We start from the raw sequence: 20,317 nt of genomic DNA, 5'->3' as shown, positions 1-20,317 counted from the left end.
ACCTTTAAAAAGTATCTGTTATAGTTTTTCATATCAAAAGCCAACATGCTGCTCATGTTTAGTCTGTTGTTTTATTTTAACTGTCTCATATTTTATACTAATATTTTGTATTCAAGTTGATAGTAATTATCCCATAAGTTTTCCATTTTATAAAGCTTCTTTTTCTTGCTGTTTACTTTACTTTCAAGTAGACTGCATTTGTTTCAATGAGTCAAGATATCTTTCTCTTTTAATAGTTTTATTTTGTTTTTTAATATTTCCCATTTCCCCACATAAGTTGCCCCAACATCAGATGGTAGGCACTCTAGTACTGACTGACTGTTGATTATTCCAAAGTACCTGTACCTGTGCCGGCAGGACAGGAAGACCTCGGAAGTCTGACAGGGGACTCCATAAGAAGAATCAGATAGAAAGGCTTTCTATATACAAAGTGTAGCATATGCATAGCCTACAGGACAGGATTGTATCCCACATTATGGCAAGCATTCAGCATTTAGAAATCATAAACAGTGAAATGAAATAATATAAAGTGAATAAACACCATGGATCAGACAGGGCTGGTCAATGAGCTGCTGCAGGGTTTAAACAGCCAGAAAGACCAGATATAGTAGCCTTTATATTCTCCCTTTAACTGTATACAAGAACAATAAGTGCCATACAGCTAACAGCACTGTTGCATGTAATTTCTGAGGCTGCTGTGCCAGCAAAGAACTGTTTTATGAGGTTTAATTAGCTGGAACAAGACATGTAATGCCATTTTGAGTATTTATGTTAAGGTTATTTGTATTACCGGACATTACCTCAGTCGCCAGGGAACACATTGTAAAGAACTGAGGCTCTACCAGTTCTGTGGCACAGAGGGATGAAGCCCTGACTGGGAAGTACATGACTTGGATTTGAATAGTAGCCCACGATCTGAGGGGTCAGCTGGGGCAATGGGAAAGAGAGGCATTTTGCTCACTTGCATATACTGATGGGAGAGAGAAAGAATTCCTAGCTAAACTACAGCTCTTGAGGGATACCAGGAATCTAATTCTGTCACAAAGTTTGGAGAATACACCAGTAGGTCTTTCAGGGGCAAGTTTTGCACTGGCATCACTGTATGCTAGGCATGGGACAGAAGTGTTGGTAGAACATAAACAAAAAAGTCTCTCCCTGCCATGGGAATGGTACTGCACTGGGTTATTATGATTGCATCCCTGTCCCTTCCTCCAGAATTCCACAATGTTCTCCTTGCCCTGCAAGGAGACAATCCATGGTCAAGTGTCAGTGGTGATCTTGGCAGCAGAGATTGAGGGGTTCTAGGACATGGCAGATGCCAGGAGGAGAACAAATTAAAAACATATAAAACAAGAAAAAAACAAGATTACGTCAGGTAACAAATTAAAACCTGAAAGCTGTTATGTTGCTGTGAAGTTACTGTTTGCATATTCTGTTTAGTACTACGTAAGGCAAGCATTAACATGTGTGACTGAGCAGTACTGTCTGTGTGTCATGTATACTTTTAAAGCCATTACATTTATTTACAGATTGCTCAACTTTTTTGTTTAGTTTTCTTTACTTATTTATTATTTATTTAGATGACAGTCCTGCTCCGCCTGCACCCTTTGGCCATCGAATAGTGAGCACAAAACTACAACCTGTGAATACACTGTATAGTGTACACCACCATGAACTGTTAGGAGGGTAAGTTAACACCTATATTTTGAACAATACTGGTTAAGCCTTCAAGACACATATTTAAATGTTTATACAAGACAACATTTTTTTAAGAATGTCAGGTATTAAAATATTTCCAGTGTTGTCCTTTTTCCTGTAGGCAAATAAATGAAGTAATAATTGTTACAGTTTGATTACATCTATGAATATGAAGTGATTACAGATATAACATGTTACTTTTTAAACTTATTTCACCCCTGCTATGAAATGCAGACATGATGGAAAGCAACTGGTGATGTTTGCACATTAGAAAGTTAATTCTTTCTTCTGAGATTGAATACATACATACATATGCAAATAGGTTTATATCCACGGGGTTAGTCTTTAAGTAGATGTCCAGTGGTTAGTGTCATAACCCTCTGCTTTTGACACATTTTGTTTTTGCAGTACAACATGAAAGTAACTGCTGAGAAGATAGCTGCTTCTTTAGATTAATTATGACCGTCTCTAGGGAGAAATCCCTTGGAAGTACTTTCAGCCACAAATCATTCATTCGCCTGGGTAATGTCGCAGTATGTTGAAAATACTAAAAGAAAGCAGAAGTTGTATGAGTGTTCTTTATTTAGCATGGGGTGTGTTTGACATTTTGTATGTAATGTGACATGGTTTAGAATGCACATTTTTGTTCCATTACAGCTTGTTTAGTGAAATTACTATCTGCAGATTGATGATGTGTGCCCATGGAGTTTAATCAGAGGGACTGTACTCTGTAAAAGTATTAGAAGGATTTAGTTTAGGTAGTTGCTGCGGTAGCGTTGTCGCCTCACAGTAAGACGTTGTCCTGTTCGATTCTCAGCTAGACCGTCTTCTGTGTGGAGACATGCGTGAATGGGTGTACCTTCGTTGAAGGTTGTTCGTCAGGGCTGGAGTTCCACTGTGGCGAACGCTAACCGGGAAAAGCTGAAAGACACAACAAGTTAATTCATGACAGTTTTTAGGGTTGTGGTATATTTTTATGTTTGTGTCTTTGAGAGAGTTTTTATTTGAATGAGATTTGATTGTTATTACTTGGCTGTCCAGGTTATTTTAATGTGGTGAGTGCTGGCAATGGAGAATTTTTTTTTTTTGTGATTTGTTATAAGATTATTATAAACATCTCTGTAATGCTACCTTCTGACTAGCTGGATTCTAAACATACCTGTGCAAATATACCTGACAAAATACTTTCTGAGCCTTGTCACTTAATACTGCTAGAATGACACAACTTAAGGCTTTCCATTAAAAATAACTAATCACAGTCCCTGAAAAGGGCAAAAGCGTAACATTACCAGGCATGTTCCAAGTAATTCTGCACATTTCTGACCTGGAAAAGCAACAAAAAGAAAATAGAGAAAGAGAAAGAAAACAGTTTATTTTCCTTTTATTTAGCACATGATTTTGTTCGTTGTATTTCCAAAGGAATTTCTGAAATAACCATGTAAAAATAAAATGACTATCAACTGAGTATTGAAGGATCACATTGCAAGTGTATACATTTTCTCAAGATATCAGGGGTGTATTTAGGTGTGTCTAAGACCAGTGCTTGGGGAATGGACCCTACTACATAACAGCCTCTGCTGGGTATTTGTAGAAGTGTAAGGTGTCCTATTAGAATTAGTGTAGCATGCAGCATCTTCTATGGAGAGACTTGTTGGTGCTGGTTCAGAGACTGCAATTTTCAAATCCATGGTCTTCACTGAGAGTTAGTTGGCTGGTCCTATGGATTTTTATTACAGTAAAATTTTACAAGCAAGATATTTCTAACAATGAGCAGATTAGAACTGTGGATGTCTTCTGTTAGAGTAGTTCATTGAACAGGGTAGGCTGCCATGGTCAATGGAGAACATGCTTAAATGACGGATGTCACCAGTGATGTCAACTGGAAGCATGTATGACAGTGACGCTATCTGAACTCAGTTAGGGATTTTTTTTAAAGTCTCTTAAGCAAATATGTGAAAAAATTAGTATTAATTACTGAGACCAGAGAAATGTGGAACTTCTTTCTGTAGTTAATAAAGGAATGTTTTAAAGTGACATAACATAGATGTAAGGTCAGTGTTAACTGAGTCAGATTCTTACATGATGACAGCGCTAGTTTGTGATATAGGAAAGCTTTTATAAGAACTGTGAGCAAAATAGGCACTTTACATGTAATAATGATGCAAAATCAGTTGTTGGACGAAAACAAGTTTTCTTTTATGCAAAGTATTACTTGAAAATGATTTAAAATGTACAAGTAAAAGGAATAAAAATAAAGTAACTTTGACAAAACACACAGCTTAACAACGTGTATCATGTAGACATCATAAACTGTATACAGAACAGGTTTCACTACATTCTGTACAGGTACAGAACAACAGCAGTGGCATTGACATCAACCCCTTTTTCCCCCTTTTGTACATGGGGTTGGGGTATCACATCAATCGTGGCCATCACCTAGAGCAAGTGTTCACACCTCTGGATAGTTAGTCCCACAATTACTCATGGTTAATCAATTTTTCAAGATTCCAAAGTGTAAATCAAAACAATGCAGAAAAGTAAGTGCTGTGGCACAGAGGTTAAAACCTTTACCATGTCCCAGGTGGCCTGGATTGATTATCATTTCAGACGTTTGAGATGCTGGCCAAGGCAGGATGGCTGTGCCCATCCTGGGGGGGGGTTTATTTCCCTGACAGGTTGTGGAGTGCTGCTGGGGGGCAGGGGGGTTACCAATGGTATCTCCCTGTAGAAGTGAGGAGCAGTTCACCACAGAGTGCCCTTTGCACATGCTATCCACAGGGTGTTATTGCACATGTCCAAGGGAGAGTAATGGGGAAAAACACTCCCATAGCAGCAGTGGTGTGACTGTGATCCAGGATGCCTAGATATTATTGCCAGCCCCAATCCTTAGTCAGAATTAGTCCAGGGAAGTCAAGGAGGGGTTCACATACCCAATGACTGAGAAGATATAATGAGGTCCACTGATGGTCTGCTGTGTGAGGGACAAAAAGAGACTTAAAAAGACAAAAATGCAAAAAAATTATTTTGCAGGAGGCAACCCCTCCTAAACCCTTGTGTGGGGAATTTGGCCCTAATGACCCCTCCATGGTCACACTACAACAGGAATAAAGTAAAAATAACTGTTAGTATACCACTTACTCACACAATCCAACTAAGTGTGATAAAATGAACTGTGGTGTAACAAACTTGATAAAAACACATGTAGAAAATATGCTCTCCTACAACATTTTTATATCAATGACTGCATTTTCTTTAAATTAATAAACTATAGAATTAGAAAATAAAAGTTTAATTGAAACCTAACTATAATTATCACATTTTTTTTCTCAGGAGTTATCCTGGGGTCACTGTAGCACTTTCTTATACCTTGTGACAAATTACCCTCTACAGGTTAATTAACTAACTCATTAACATAACCCCACAGTCATACGCTATTGCTTAATTGTTGTGTAAAGTGTTTCTTCATATGTTTTAATTTCTGAGAATTACTTTCATGTGTTATCTTATTTGAAAGAAGAATTTGCCTGGCTGTATTTTAACTACAGCTTTCTCTTTATTTTCATCACACAATTTTAATTTAATGAAAACATCATTCACATGTAACACTCATAGAGATTTAGTGATACCCAAGACAACAAAAGTAATACTGTTAAATAAGAGAAATGTATAAAAGCAGAGGCTTAACCCACTATGCACATTTACTACAAATGAAAGGTATCTACGAGTTGTTGTTGTTTGTCTTTTGTCTTTTCCCAGTAAGGGGTCGCCACAGCGGAACTCTGGTCCGCTAATGATTGCCAGTAGATTTTTATGAAACGCCAAGATGCCAGCTTGCCGCCCATCCTTCAACAAAGGCACACCCATTTATGCACGCATGTCTTTCGAACGCTACCCAACCACGGGGAGGACATGCAGACTCCACACAGAAGGCACTCTCAAGCCCAGCCAAGAATCAAACGTGAGAACCTCTTGCTGTGAGGTAACAACGCTACCGCCGTATCTACAAGGATTAGTGAAAAAGAAAGGAATTAATCATATTTGCTAGAACTTTGATTAGATAATACCACAGGTAAAAGGCAGAGCAGACATAAGATAATGATCTCTCAAAGTTAAGCTAAGTTAGAGAGGCAGTCTAAGAATCTCATTGAGATAGGCAGGTTATTTCAGATTTGTTCTGTGCATTTCCTAGGTACCTTGTTTCCACCTTTGAAAAATTATTTAGGAACATTTAGTGTAAGTTATATGGGTCAAACTTAAATCCTGCAAGGCTGACACCAGAATACATCCGAGAGGTCCTGGGATGAATTTTTGTATAGCAGTCTGTTGGTGAATGAGAATTCATGATACTGAATTTTGCATCTTAGAGTCATCCTGACCAGATTGCTTACACCCTCACAATAGTGTGCAGCAGAGGGCAGACCAACTGTAAATTCTGATGTTATATTGTAAGCAGTCTCTAGGTCATAAAATAAAAATTTATTAGGATTTCTTGTGGTGACAGTGACATGCAGCAGCTTATGTATGACAACAGTCTGTGCCTTTGCGTGGCTGGATTCTCAAGCTGACTTTATCCTTTATGGTTTACCTAGTTTTTAATTATGTCCAGCATGTTTCATAAAACATATTTTTCCTAGTTAGAGCACATAGTTATTTCCAACTTTAGGCTTCCTCAGCCTTGCCTAATGAAGCTCTAATGCCTAGATAGTTGATTTCTGATTTGTTGTTAATGTATTTCCTAAGTAGACAATTTTCATTTTCTTCTCATTAAGAGTAAATTAACTTCAGTTCAAACATTTTATGAGCATATTTTGAAGATTCTTCATGACTGAGTTAACACTGACTGAACTATATAGGAGAGTAGATCTGCAATTGTGGGACTGCATACATATCTGCTGACCAAACAAGACCCAAACATAGCAATTGAAGCATCAGGAGAATAAGTCTAAGATGACTTCCCTGCTTAGTTCAGCAGAAGCATATCAGCATCAAGCAGGAATGGAAATCAAAGCAGAAGCAGATAAAATCAAGCAGCAACAGAATGTCCCCAAAAAACAAAATAAATAATATAAATTGAAAGATCAGATGGGAAGACACGAAGCATAAATATAGTTGCAAGTATAGAAAACTCTTGGAACAACCTCATGTTGATCAGGATCAAATGCAGAAATGGTTAAGGAGAGGTGAATTTAAACCAAAAGATGAAAGGTTAATACTGATGGCCCAAGATAGTGGAGTACATACATATTGGTTTACAAAGTCCATTGAACATGTGGGAGAAATAGACAAATGTAGGTTTTGTAAAACAGAACTGGAAACAGTCGCACATCTTGTTGCTGGGTGTGATACATTAATGGCAGAGGACCTGTATACTGAAAGGCATCATAATAATATGGCAAGACTGTTGCACTGGGGATTGTGCAAACATTAAGGTATTGAAATCACTGAAAAACACTGGAAACATGAGCCACAAAACATTACAGAAAATGATGAAGTAATAGATGTGAGAAAACAAGATATAGTAGTCCATAAAAAGAAGACAAAAGTGCAATGAACATTGAAATTGCTACACCCAGTGACTACAGTGTCTTATGCACAGAGAGACACAAAGTCATAAAATACCAGGATTTGCAGGCAGAAATAAGGACAATGTAGAAGAAGGATGCCCAGACACTTCCAGTAGCACTAGGAGCAATGGGTCTTATAAAAGGAATTTACAATTGTATTTAGATACGTTACCAATACAAATAACTCTGTACGAATTGCAGAAGGAGTCATTACTGGGCACATTGTGGGTGCAGCGAAGAGTACGTCTGGCTAACATCAAAGGTTGAAACAATACCAATTTCATGAACTTTAATCATAGTTTGACTTAGAAATGGGATCCATTCCCATAATGGTATTAGAAACCCAAAAGACTTGGAAAAATTAAAAAAGAGTTGATCAATCTGTGTGAAGTCTTTTTATAAACTAATACATCTTATTTGTAAAGTCTGAAAACACAAAGGGTTCCTAGTAGAGACACCTACAGGACTACCATATCTGAAAAATAATATCCTTTGTTAGCATTATTTCATACATCTACTTAAGCATGAGTTAACTGTCAAAATTATATTAGACCTTCTTTTTAAATCTATGTAATAGACATTTGTAATCTATCAGGCTGAGCGCATTTGAGAAATCAGGAAGATCAGGGTTGTATGCTGTCCTGCGTTCCACTTAAAAAGAGACATAGTTCACAAGCTTGGTAGGAGCTGCTTGTATTCTGACAAATAGAAGGTAACCAGGAATATGTAGGATACCGAATATAATGATGACAGAGAGAGAGAGAAGGAAGTTATATAAGAATGAGGCCATTTTTAAAGTTGAACAGAATGATGGAAAGTTAAAAAGTATAAAACATTGCATTTAAAGACAGATTGGCAATGTCATAGAAATGGAAACAAAATGATAGGGTGTTGTGAAAGAGCACTAGAGACAAAAAGAGCTAGAGATGATATTAGTTGATTAAAAAAGAAAGGATATATATTAGTTAAATAGGTTGAAGGTAAGATACACATAAATAAGACAAATGCATTTTGGTAAAAGAAAAATAAGAATAAGTTATTCTTTTGTAAGAACAAGGATAACACTAGAAGAAAGAACAATAAGGGAGCTAAGGAAAAGTAAAAGCAGCGGCATAAGAAGTCAGCAAGGTATAATCCCCCGGATTTACTATTCTTCCGTGCAAGACTAGCTTAGTCCTGCATGGAAGCGGCTGTTTAGGAGCAGGATGGCAGCGCGCCATGCATATTAATGAAGGCGCGCTGCCTGAGCTCCTAAACGGACATGGAGCATGTACGAGTGCAGGGGGCGTGTCTGAGAGCAGAGCTCTCAGAATATACACGCCCCTGCAATGAAGAACAACAGAAAGCCCTAAAAGAATGAGCGACACCACTCATAGGTGTATGCATACCCCCAGCAACATCCCCCCACATAGACAAGAGCAATAGTTAAAATAAAAAATATAAAGATAATTTTTTATGAAACATTAAATTTAACCGTAGGTGCACGGGTTTGCCCATCACTTAACTATGGTTAATGCAGCTTAAATGGCAGAAGAGGATAAAAAGCAAGATATATGCAAATGAAGCAGTATAGCAATAGTATAGTTAGCAGAGCATTCACCTTACGAGCAGTCATTCCCAGTTCGAGTCCCACTGCAGCACATTACATTTCCGATGTCAAATCACGTTATGACCAATTGTTTTAGTTGTATAACCTACTACATAACATATATTTGTGAACTGGAGTACTGCATTAAATGCAGATGTGAGATGTCAGTGTCATAATGTTGCAAAGTCCACAGATAATCACATGTGCCCCATACAGTATATGTACACAGGAATCAGGGATACAAATGGAAGGTAAAATGTGTAATGAATGATAACTCCGTACAGTTTCCAAATCCCCCACCTTCCAAAGAAACATTAGACATTACTGTCTAAATTACTGCAGTGGTAAGCGGGAGAAAGCACTAGTAAGTAAGTGTAAGCATTACTAAGCAGTAGTAAGTGGGAGTAAGCATATGTAAGCGCCAGTAAGCGGGTTTAAGCCCATGTGCGTGGGGGTAAGCAATGCGCACACAGGTTAAGCAATATGGAAGCTAACGCTCTGTAAGCATATTTAACCAAAGGTTGGCAGTGCTTACCCACACACAAACCTGCTTACAAGTGATTAAAAATGCCTTAATCACTCTACATCCAGCAGCCACTGTCCTGCCCAGCAACAAAATGAACAGCCTTGCAGATCTTGAACCCAGGACCCTATACACTATAGTTACAGTCGTCAACCACCAAGCCATCACAGCAGTACATAAGATTGAGGTATCACCAAACAAATCCTCACTATAGTAAAATCAAACTGAACATATGAAAAGAATCAGTATACAGTCATATGTTCTATAACCTACTACATAAATAAATATGTGAACTAGAGTACTGAAGTAAGCCCAGATGTGAGGTGAAAAGTGTAATAGAGTGTTGAAGTCCCCTATTAAACACAAGGACCCCATACAGTGTATGTACACATGAATCATGGATACCAGACATATATATATAACATGTAATGAATAATAAATCAATGCCAAAAAGCAAATGTAATGCAAAGTAAATATTAAGCAACGCTAAGCATTGCACAGGCCAGCTTAGTAAATTTAAGCAATGTGTAGGCCAGCTAACTCAATTTGCCCAGTGGTATACCCTTTTAAACAATGCCAACCTTAGGTAAGCAGGTTTGCCCATAGCTTAGCCTTTTCAAAACCATCCAATCACGGCAAAGTGTGGGAAATTGGCCTTACTTAAACCCAACAGGCGGGAATACATCTCATAACTGGTTGTAGCTTCCCCTTGCAGGCACCGTGTCAGGAATGGGAGAGAGAGTGCACTTTCAGGTGCAGCGCTGGGGCATCCAGGAGTCCAGAGTCATGACAGGACTCCTTGTCAAATACCATGAGCAGAGACTGCTGCAGGGCCAGTACCAGGGTTCCCAATATAAAGCGGCAGCCTGGGACCATCTCGCCCATTACCTCACCAGTGCCACTGGCATACCCCAAATTGGTGAGCAGGTCAGGCATCACTATGCCGACCTGAAGCGGTGAAAGGAGGATCTCTTGGATCAGTGGATCCAAGAGACTAGGATGGCATGGGAGGTCCCAGCTGTAAGTATCACTCCACTACCTGTTTAATAATTGCCAGCTCATGTATATTATGGATAGGTATGGCTAAATATATGTTCTTCACAGCAGCAACTGAGCAGGCCGTGAACCAGGAGGCCCATGGATGTTGCCTGGAGAGGTTGCTATGCGAGGCAGGTTAGTCATACTTTTGCATATACTGTCATAGGAAATAAATCTAAAAGTATTAGTAAGTTAATTGCCAGTATAAAACCTGTATTGTTTAAGGCAAGTACTGCATACACCAGAGAATATGGCAGGAAGAGTCTCATATAGTTTGAATGTAAATAAAAGCATAATAGCCTGACAATAAAGGTCTAACTGCTGGACTGCATGTGTTTACTCTGGTATCATATGGTAATGTAGATTTGCAATCACGTAATAGTACTGTTGTATTAAGCACTGTTACCCACACTGTGCAACATAAATAAAATGTGTAGAAATGTCTGTATATGGCTGGTGTAATCCCCAGAGGTCATTTAGTACAACTGAGAGAGACATAGACAGAAAACAGTGAAAAGACAGACAACAAAATCTGAATAGCGCACGCAACTGAGATGTGACCTGTTGTATTTTTAGCACACACAGCCATGGCTCGAATCCTGGGAGTGGTAGTAGTCTGCATACAGAGTCATAACCCACAATTGTACAGATATATCCAGAATGTCCAGTAAATTGGCCCATATCTGCTGCCTGTCACTCTGTCCCACTGGAAAATCAGTGAAATGATCCCAGATGTATAGGCAGCAAACAAGAAATACAACTGATTGTCATACATCTATAAGAACAAACCTGACACACTAGCAACTCCCCAAATGTTATGAGAGTAATAAGCCACGTATGTCCCATAAAAGCTTGATACCCTGTACTGGTACTGTTTACTCTGGTATTGTATGGCATTGTGAGTGTTGCAGTTGCTCTGAATAATAAGGTATCACTGATCACTGTCACCCACACTGTGCTACATAATATAACTGTCTTGGAAATCCTGTGTAAGAGTGTTGTAAGTCACTAAAGATTGAAGAGGGCAATAGTTTACATATGTCCAGGTTCACCTGCATGTGGACAAGACATGGCCAGAGTCTGTGCAAAAAGAGATGGACAGGTATGTGCATAACATCAACATGGCATCTGGGAGTATGTGTAAAAACTGTTAGTGTTAAGAAACAATTCCTCCACAGGTATATCAGGTAAGAGGTGTATACTGCACGTAAAACCAGTCCATGTATATAGTTGTCAACAGCCATATCACTGTCCAAACTAAGGCAAAAGGGTAGTGTAGTAATACTTGTAAGGTACAGATAACAACACTGACTAGGAAAGTAATGCGAACTACTAAAGTGGATAGGCCCACAGTTGAGGGCTATGCAGACAGACTGCATTCCATGTTAAACTACCATGTACACACAAACCCTGTAATGCTGCTGCTTTACAATGCATACCACAACACTACTCACACTCTGTCTGTAGTTCTGGAACCCCCTACAAATATGTAGCTGGCCTGAGTGTGCAGGTTCTCTTGTGAAAGGTATTGCTACCTGCTGTCTGTAACACTGCTGCCCACACACAGGAAGGATGTCCACCATACAGGAAAGGTAAAGGGACTACGCGCACATGATGTAGGGATTTATAGTAGTTGGTTGCCATGACAGTGATAATTGGAAGTACTACACAGCATGCTGCATGCAGGTAGCAAGTGGAGGACACTGATTGGTGCAGAGGACATCACCCAATTGTGTGCATCACCTACAAAATCCATGCTGCAGTCTATTCAAAGCAGCTCAATCCATTTACTGGAGGGAGACCGAGAGAGAGTGACTGAAAGGCAAAACCAAAAAAAAAAAAAAAAAAAAAAAGAAACCATTCAGCAAACTATCCAGAAGAGACTTCATTCCCAGAACAGGTTTGTGAAATATATATGCATGTAACTGACCGCAGTACTTGGTCCATAATAATGGGATAGATGATGTGGAATGATTTATATGTGCCATCAGGTGTCATCGTTGTAATGTCAAAGTCAGTGGCCACACCTGTGGCATTGCTACATGGTGAGTGCAGCATTACAATACATCAACAGCTGAACAACTGTTAAGGCAATAGAGTCTGTCCCTGTTGGTAGTGGGCTGTACCCATCAACCGTGCAGAGCAGCACTGACTGATAAAATGTAAGCAATCATAGTGTGTGTTGTGTAATGGGAAGCATGTATATTACTGTGGCCAGTAGATGGTGGTGGAAGTAATGCCATAATGATGGAAACATGGGTTCCACAGTGCACCTCTTGCAGGATACTCAGGTTAACCTGTAGTGTAGCATGCAGGAATGCCATAGGTATGTAATAGGGTTACCTGAAATCTGGCCCTACATATACCCCCCTAATGTCAGACTGTGTCCATATGTGGCACCCTGTCTGTGTTGTAGCAAGGTAGAACAGTGCAGCTGTGCAGGAAGGTGTTGTGAGATTGTGGACCTGATGTCTGAATGTACCCCATATGTAGGTATGCATATGTGTACATATATATATATATATATATATATATACATATACATGTATGTCCATAAATATACAGATATCCATGTGTCGACATATATATAAACACATATATACATCATATATATCTACACATATATAGATATATAGCTATATGCACATGTCTGCATATATACAAACACACACACAAACATATATGTATGTAAATACATGTCCCCTATATTACCACCACAGTGCTGCATGCTGTGTGTGAGGGAACATCACACATAGCAATACACACAGATATCTACAGCTGTCAGTGTGTGCAACATGGACGGGTATGTCACATGTGAACCCCTTGTTGGGACCACATTGCCCTTGTCTGTGAAGTATGGAAAGGGAATATGGGGAAGTCTGGCAGGTATAGTTGTGGAGGTGGTCAGGGTTGGTAGATATAGAGGACAGCCTACAGGGGTGGTATGTGACACATGTGATGGGAAAACACCCTGGATGGTGTGTGTGGTCTGTGATGTGGATGCTCCATGGGCCCTAGTATTGACATAATGGAAACCAGCCTCCCATCCACTGCTTCTCACAACAGCAGTCCACGTCCCGAAGGTGTCTGGCCTGGAGGCTGAGCAGGAGGAGCATGTGGGCCCTGTGTATGTGTACTGGGTGCCTCAAGGTGATGTAGCACATCCCACATGTGTCTGTAGTTCCGTTATGGAACAGACCCTGAACCTGACCTCGGGGTACAAGATTATGTCTGTGTGTGCCCCTGGGGGTGACAACATCCCCTGAGTTGGTTCTACCTGAAGGTATTGCTGGACCAGTACATAAGGAGGCCCCAGGGTGGGTCACACATGTGATGTGGCCTGGTAACATGGGCAGATGAGGTTGGAGAGGTGGTTCTGCTGGCCAATAGTACATATACATGCTATTGTGTTACTGTTATAGAACATATGTTGGTAGTAATAGTCTACACAATCCCAGAACATGTCCAACAGCATGCATAGATAACCCCGGTAACACAGAATGTCAGGTGTGCAGCAACCACATAGCAAGCATACCACAGGCATATATGGAACCATAGTGGTCCTGACAATGGCATCCAGGTAAATAGTCTGTAACAGGCCAGCAATTATAGTGTCCACATAGAGAACATGGCTATAAACACATTGGACAAAGTGTGGTACAATACAATATCTGCCCCACTGGTAAGTAAGCTGTAGCCATACCTATTGAGTTGTGTGTACAGTTTGTTGTCACTGATATTGTGGGGGGTGACAGTGATGTGCATTAAGAACTGTGGTAACCTTGCTGCATGACTTGCTCACACCTGTGTCTATCTTTATGTCTTTCAGGCAAGATGTCCCATAGAAGTCTTCTGGCATACTCAGCTGCTGAGAATGACATTGTGGTGAACCACCTAATACAGCCCTACCCTGTCTTGCTTGGCCAGGTGGCCCATGATCAGCAGGAGAGGATTGTCCTGTGGAACGACCGAGTCCACAGGGTCAATGATGTCGGACTGCACAACTGCAGTTATGAGCAGGTCCAGCATCATTGTTCTGACCTGCTTCATAATGCCCATTGCTGCAGTCCCAGGGGATTACTTCACCACGGGGGGGGGGGCATGCCATCCATCCCCCCGATACGTGTGGAGGAACTCCTAGTCAGCCTTGTGGCACCTGCCCATCCGCATAGCTACCAACTGCTGGACACCTTTGTGGAGGTGGGTGCTACCCACATACCAGCCAAGGAGCTTGCAGGTAAGGCCACAGGGCACATCAGTAGACCACTGTTGCATATACATCTGCATCTGTACAGGTTAATCATGCATATCTGACATGTCATAGATATAGTTTGTTGCTGCATAGTAGTGATAAACAGATGTGCATATGTGGTAGTATTGTAGACATGTACTGTTGATGTATTGTAATGCTGCACTCACCATGTAGCAATGCCACAGGTGTGGCCACTGACTTTGCATCTCTCACCCTCTTATGTAGATCCCTCTGGTATAAGCACCGGGCATGTAATGGCTATGGTATATTCCATGCACACATCTAACTCACCTACCCTTAATGCATGCTGTACATGTGCACGTATTGTTGCTGTTAAAGGCATGGCATCACAGTGGTGATCATGATGGGGTATTGGAAGGGTACGTCAGACACCTGCAAAATAACTAACATCCTGTCATTACAGAATGTGTCCACAGGGAGTAACATAATGGTGGGAGACATGGCCTACAGTAGGGACATGTTTGGAACAACATCCGTATATAGTGCAACACCATACCTGTAGGACAATGGCAACTGTTGCAGAGTTACACTATGGCATAATGTTTTACTGTGGTCCACATTATCAGCTGGGACTGGGCTGTAACATGTGGTGTTCAGTGTATGGGACACTGCAAAGTGACACACATGGGTAGGCCTTACTTGTCAAGCATCTGCAAAAAGGCTGAAGATGTGGGGGAGTGTCAGCATGACACACCAGTGCACTGCATCAGGGATCCTAAGGATGATAAGAATGGGTGTATCTGCACATAGTCAGGTTCAGGAACTGGGGTAGATGTAACCCTACCCCCACAGCAATAGTGATGGCAGTGTGTGAACACCAAGGGATGTGCACATGAGCAGACCTTGCAATCATGCAGATTAGGGGGACATGTGTAGGGCAGACTGAACATACACTGGCAAATGCAGATGGCCCATGCTAGTATACCCCTGCCAGGAGTAGTGACTGCTGTAGTACACATAACAATAGGTGCAACAAACTGTCATTATAAGGGTGTGCACACATATGCCCACACAGAGTGTATGCATCACGGTCAGCATCCGCGCACCTAACACATTCCATAGACACTGCATGTGAAAGTACAGGACATATGTCACATATCGGGCTCATGTACTATTAATATATGTGGTGATGTGGTCCCATGGCAGATCAAGGAAGGGTGCGTCATATCACTAAGGGTGTACACACTCTCCATAGCCATGGTATGTTCTGATGGTTGTCAGTGTAATTGTATTGGATTGGTCTTATATGGTCAGCTGATGTTGAGAGCTGTAAATCAGACATCAGGCATTCATAAATGGCATCTGTCCACATATCATCCCAGGTGTGTGTTGCTGAAAAACATAGGGGCTGTGAGCATGAAAGCTGACACTACCGACACAGTACCACACATTCAGCAATGGGTTGTACACCTCTGGGGTGTGGTGCACAGTACATGGCAGGGTGCAGAACAGGTGCACAGCAATACTGTGTACATGGGTGCAGTGGTATACAGGGGAAGGGGCATCACTTAGTGACACAGCACATGCATCACACACATGTATACTGTTACTAGCATGGATTAACTATAGCTGCACTGCATGTTGTTGTGTACCATATGTTATACATGTTGACAGATGGATAATAGGAGGACTGTGTATACTGTCATTGTGCAGCCTCACCTGTGTGTGTGTGTGTGTGTGTGTGTGTGTGTGTGTGTGTGTGTGTGTGTGTGTGTGTGTGCATGTGTGTGTGTGTGTGCGTGTGTGTGCGTGTGTGTTTGTGTGTGCGTGCGCATCCTGGTGGGTAGTTAGTTTGTCTGTAGGGTCACTCTGGTGAAGTTGAGGGAGGTTGATGCATGTAGGATGCTTGTGTGCATGTGTGTGTGTTTGTGTGGGTGGCCATGTATGCACATGTGTGATTGTAAGGTTGTTCATACAGCAGTACCTCCCTTTTGGATCATGCAGTACATGGATATGGACTGCCACATTATACGCCAGGAATACTTGTCATTTATGCAATCATGGGACAGCTGATAGTATAATAAGGTCTGTAGCATGGATCAGGCATTGAGAGGGAAGGTAGACACTAGGTATACCCTTAATGTCGCATTCAGCAGAGAGGTGACTGACAACCCACTTATGCAGCACTACAGATGCATTGGGGAATTACTAGCCAACACTAGGGAGTGTATCCATATATTACAGTTGTCACATGATAGGCTGATTGAGCAGCATATCTGACATGTACTGAGCAATACATACACATGACACTCCAGTTTGTGATATTATGGAGTGAACATAGTAGCCCCCACACTCATGATGTCCAGACATACACAGGGTGAACACTGAATGACAGCAGTGAGGCCATCTAAAACCACTACACACAGGTCAGGCAGATAATGTAGTAACAGGTCTTGTGTTGTGATCACTTATTTATTTTTTATTTATATTTGTTTACCGGGAAATTCTGACTGGAAGCAGGTCCTTTTTCAGTGGATGCCTGGGGAGAAAAGCTCCACATCATGTACATGATAAATATAGATACAAAGTTGCAGCAATAGTAAACAACATTACAGGTTGTTGGCTTTACTACAATAACAAGATATTGATTATCAACAGTATGTACAGTAAATGTTGTAAGTTAAGATAGTTTCTTGTCATTTATAATATTAGTAACAAATTGTCAGACAAGATGTTAAAGTATGTAAAGACAACTAGCTATTTCTGACTATGGTTAGTAGTGGTGGTAGTATAGTTGGGTTAAGAGTCTAGGTGGGGGGGTAAGGGTGGGGTTGTTAGTCTGGATTAGAACAAGGACAAAGCCATTGCAAATTTAAGTAGAATTTGAGTGCAGTCTTTAAAAGGCTGCTGGAAGGTACAGTAGTTATAGAGGATGGAAGTTTGTTCCAAAGTTTTGATATGGTACATGAAAATATGGCTTTTCCTGCTGAGTATTTGGGTTTAATAACAGTGAGTTGATTTTTGTTGCTTGATCTTAGGGGCCTAGTGGGGCAATAGGGTTGGAGAAGGGTTTGAAGGGAAAGGATATTAAGGGGGTGGTTAATAAATTTATGAGCGAGGGTGAGTTGATTAAAGTGAAGGAGTTGTGGGAGTTCTAGCCAGTTTAGTTCTTTAAGGGAGATGCAATGATGGCTGCAGTAGGAGGTTCCATTGGCAAATTTAGCAGTTTTGTTGTAACAAGCATCCAGCTTGTGTAGGTCTGTCTGTTTAAGGTTGGTAAGTATGGGGGGTGCATAGAGTAGGGTGGAGATTAGCTGGGAATTGGCTATGGAGATTCTAGCCACCTTGGTTAGGAATTGGCTGCTTCGATATAATGCACCAAGTTTCTTGTGAACATTTTTATTGTGAGAGATATGTGGGTGCCAAATCTAAGTTTGTTGTCTACTTCCACACCGAGTAAGTTTGTGTGTTCTGATGGAGAGATGATGGTATTGTCTTTGGCAAGAATGTTGAAGTGGGGGGTGTTTTGGGTGGCTTTGGCAGGTTGAAACAGGAGACGTTTTGTCTTACTTGGGTTGAGTAGGAGCTGAGCATTGGATAGCCAGCTTTCTACAGAAGAGAATGATTCCTGTGTGATTTGTTGTAGTTCTGGTGGAGTGGGGGCAAAACAGATGACAGTAGAGTCATCTGCCTACTGTATAAGAGATGCTTGTGTGGTGGGAGTATGTAGGTTGTTAGTGAAAAGTGAGAAGAGCAGAGGGGCAGGGATAGACCCTTGGGGAACTCCGAGAGTAATTGGGAGGTGAGGTGATATGTTATCGGCCCAGATTACTGATTGCTGGTATCTGTGTACATAGCTGTGGAACCAGCTGCAGGCTGAGTGTGAGAAGGAGAGGTTGGGGAGAGTAGAGAGTAGTAGGTCATGAGATACCATGTCAAAGGCCTTTGAGAGATCTAGAAATACGGCAGTAGAGAAGAGGCCATTGTTTTTGTGATGAAGTATAGTATTGGTGAAGGAGAGCAGAGTGTAGGTAGTGCTGTGATATGGCCTGAAACCATGTTGGGTTTTGGAGAGGAGATTATTAGCTAGGAGGTAGTTGGAGACCTGGGTGTTGATACATTTTTCAAGTATCTTGGAGAGAGGGGAGAGGATAGCAATGGGGCAGTAATTGGAGAGGTCGGTGGAGGGGGTGCCTTTGTGGAGGGGAATGATGTGGGATATTTTCCATATCAAGGGAACACAGCCTTCTGGTATGGATTGGATGATTAGAATTGAAATTGGGTAGGCTAGTGTATCAGCTGCAATTTTCAAGTATTCAGAGGGGAGGTTGTCAGCTGCGAGTTTGGTGGGTTTAAGTTTTGACAATAGTATTTTTATGTTGGAGGTAGGTACTGAGGTGAAGAAGAAAAGAGGAGTGGAGGGTTTAGGGTTGGAGTTGGGGGGCTGTTGTAGGGAAGTGTTGTTTGTTTAGAGATGTTATAGTTTCAGTGAAGTGTTTGTTGAAGGATTCAGCAATACTGCTGGAGGAGGGGGAATGGATGGTTGGGGAGTATCAACCTTCCCTGGGTGGAGGATAGTGTTAATAGTGGACCAGAACTGCTTAGGGTTGTGGTTGGTAGAGTTTAGGGTGGATTTATAGTAGAGGGATTTGTATAATTTTATATACGTTTTGACTTTATAATGCAGTTCAAGGCATGATTGCCTATCTGAGTTATTATTTGTTAGTCGCCAGTGCTCCCAGGCCTTATCTCTGGATTTCATTATGGTTCTGATGGTCTTTTGTAACCATGGGGCATGCCTGGATCTGACTTTGGCATTTCTTACAGGAGCATGGGTGTTTAGGATGGAGAGGAAGGTACTGTTGAAGACGTGGACCACCTCATCTAGGTTGAGGTATTTTAGTTGTGACCAGTTAATTTTTTGCAGGGAGGAGATGAAGGAATTGGGGTTGAAGTTGGACTTGTTCTATATTTGACTGTGGATAATGGGCTTCAGACTGTTTGTGTGGTACCGAATTAGGAAAGTGGGGGAGCGGTCACTAAGACTGTCAGGTAAGCAGCCTGCTAGGTAAGAGTGAGGGGCTTTATTGACTAGGATCCAGTCAAGTAAGGTATGATTGTTAGGGTTTTTGTTGATTCGGGTAGGGGATTGAATGAGTTGAGTGAACCTATAGAGATTAAGGTGAATGGTTGGAAGACTGTTATTACAGGATAGCCAGTTGATGTTAAAGTCACCGAGACTGAGAATTATGGTTTCCTGGGGTAGAGATTGTGTAGCCCAGCTCAGGAGATTTTCTAGGGGTGTAATTTTTGCCCTGGTGGGAAGTAGCATCCTATGATATTGATTGTTTTGTTTGGGTTTAGTTTGAGATTGACATAAAGGATTTCGTCATTGTTGTGGTGATGGGCAGATGAGTTCAGGAGTTGAATATTGAGGTGGTGTTTAAATATTAATGCTACACCACCTCCTTTTTTGGACAATCTGTCTATGCTAAGGATGTTGTATTCAGGTGGAAGTATTTCCTCATTTTTGATGTGAGGTTTGAGCCAGGTTTCAGTTAGGAAGATAATATCTGTCTAGGCACTTCTCTAGGCATTTAGAGGACTGATACATTAATGAGTGGTATCAATGAGTGTATGTTACCAAATGTGATGCAGGATGGGGAACGCATGGAAATATACGTGGAACTGTC

The 20,317-nt window shown here is 41.1% G+C and overlaps 1 protein-coding gene across 1 annotated transcript in view; it reads left to right on the top strand.

Moving 5' to 3' along the window:
- The window catches only part of MYLK3 (myosin light chain kinase 3), a 391,843-nt gene that overhangs the window by 60,044 nt on the left and 311,482 nt on the right, over window positions 1-20,317 (top strand). Inside the window, exon 5 of the mRNA XM_044081894.1 lies at window positions 1,581-1,686. Coding sequence (XP_043937829.1) covers window positions 1,581-1,686 — 106 coding nt within the window. The remainder of the gene's footprint in view (window positions 1-1,580; window positions 1,687-20,317) is intronic.

This window comes from Protopterus annectens, chromosome 8.part1 (genome assembly GCF_019279795.1).
Source record: "Protopterus annectens isolate FY-2018-M chromosome 8.part1, PAN1.0, whole genome shotgun sequence".
NCBI classification, from domain to species: Eukaryota; Metazoa; Chordata; order Ceratodontiformes; family Protopteridae; genus Protopterus; species Protopterus annectens.
The sequence above is the reverse complement of the archived record's forward strand: the minus strand, read 5'-3'. Positions and strand labels throughout refer to the sequence as shown.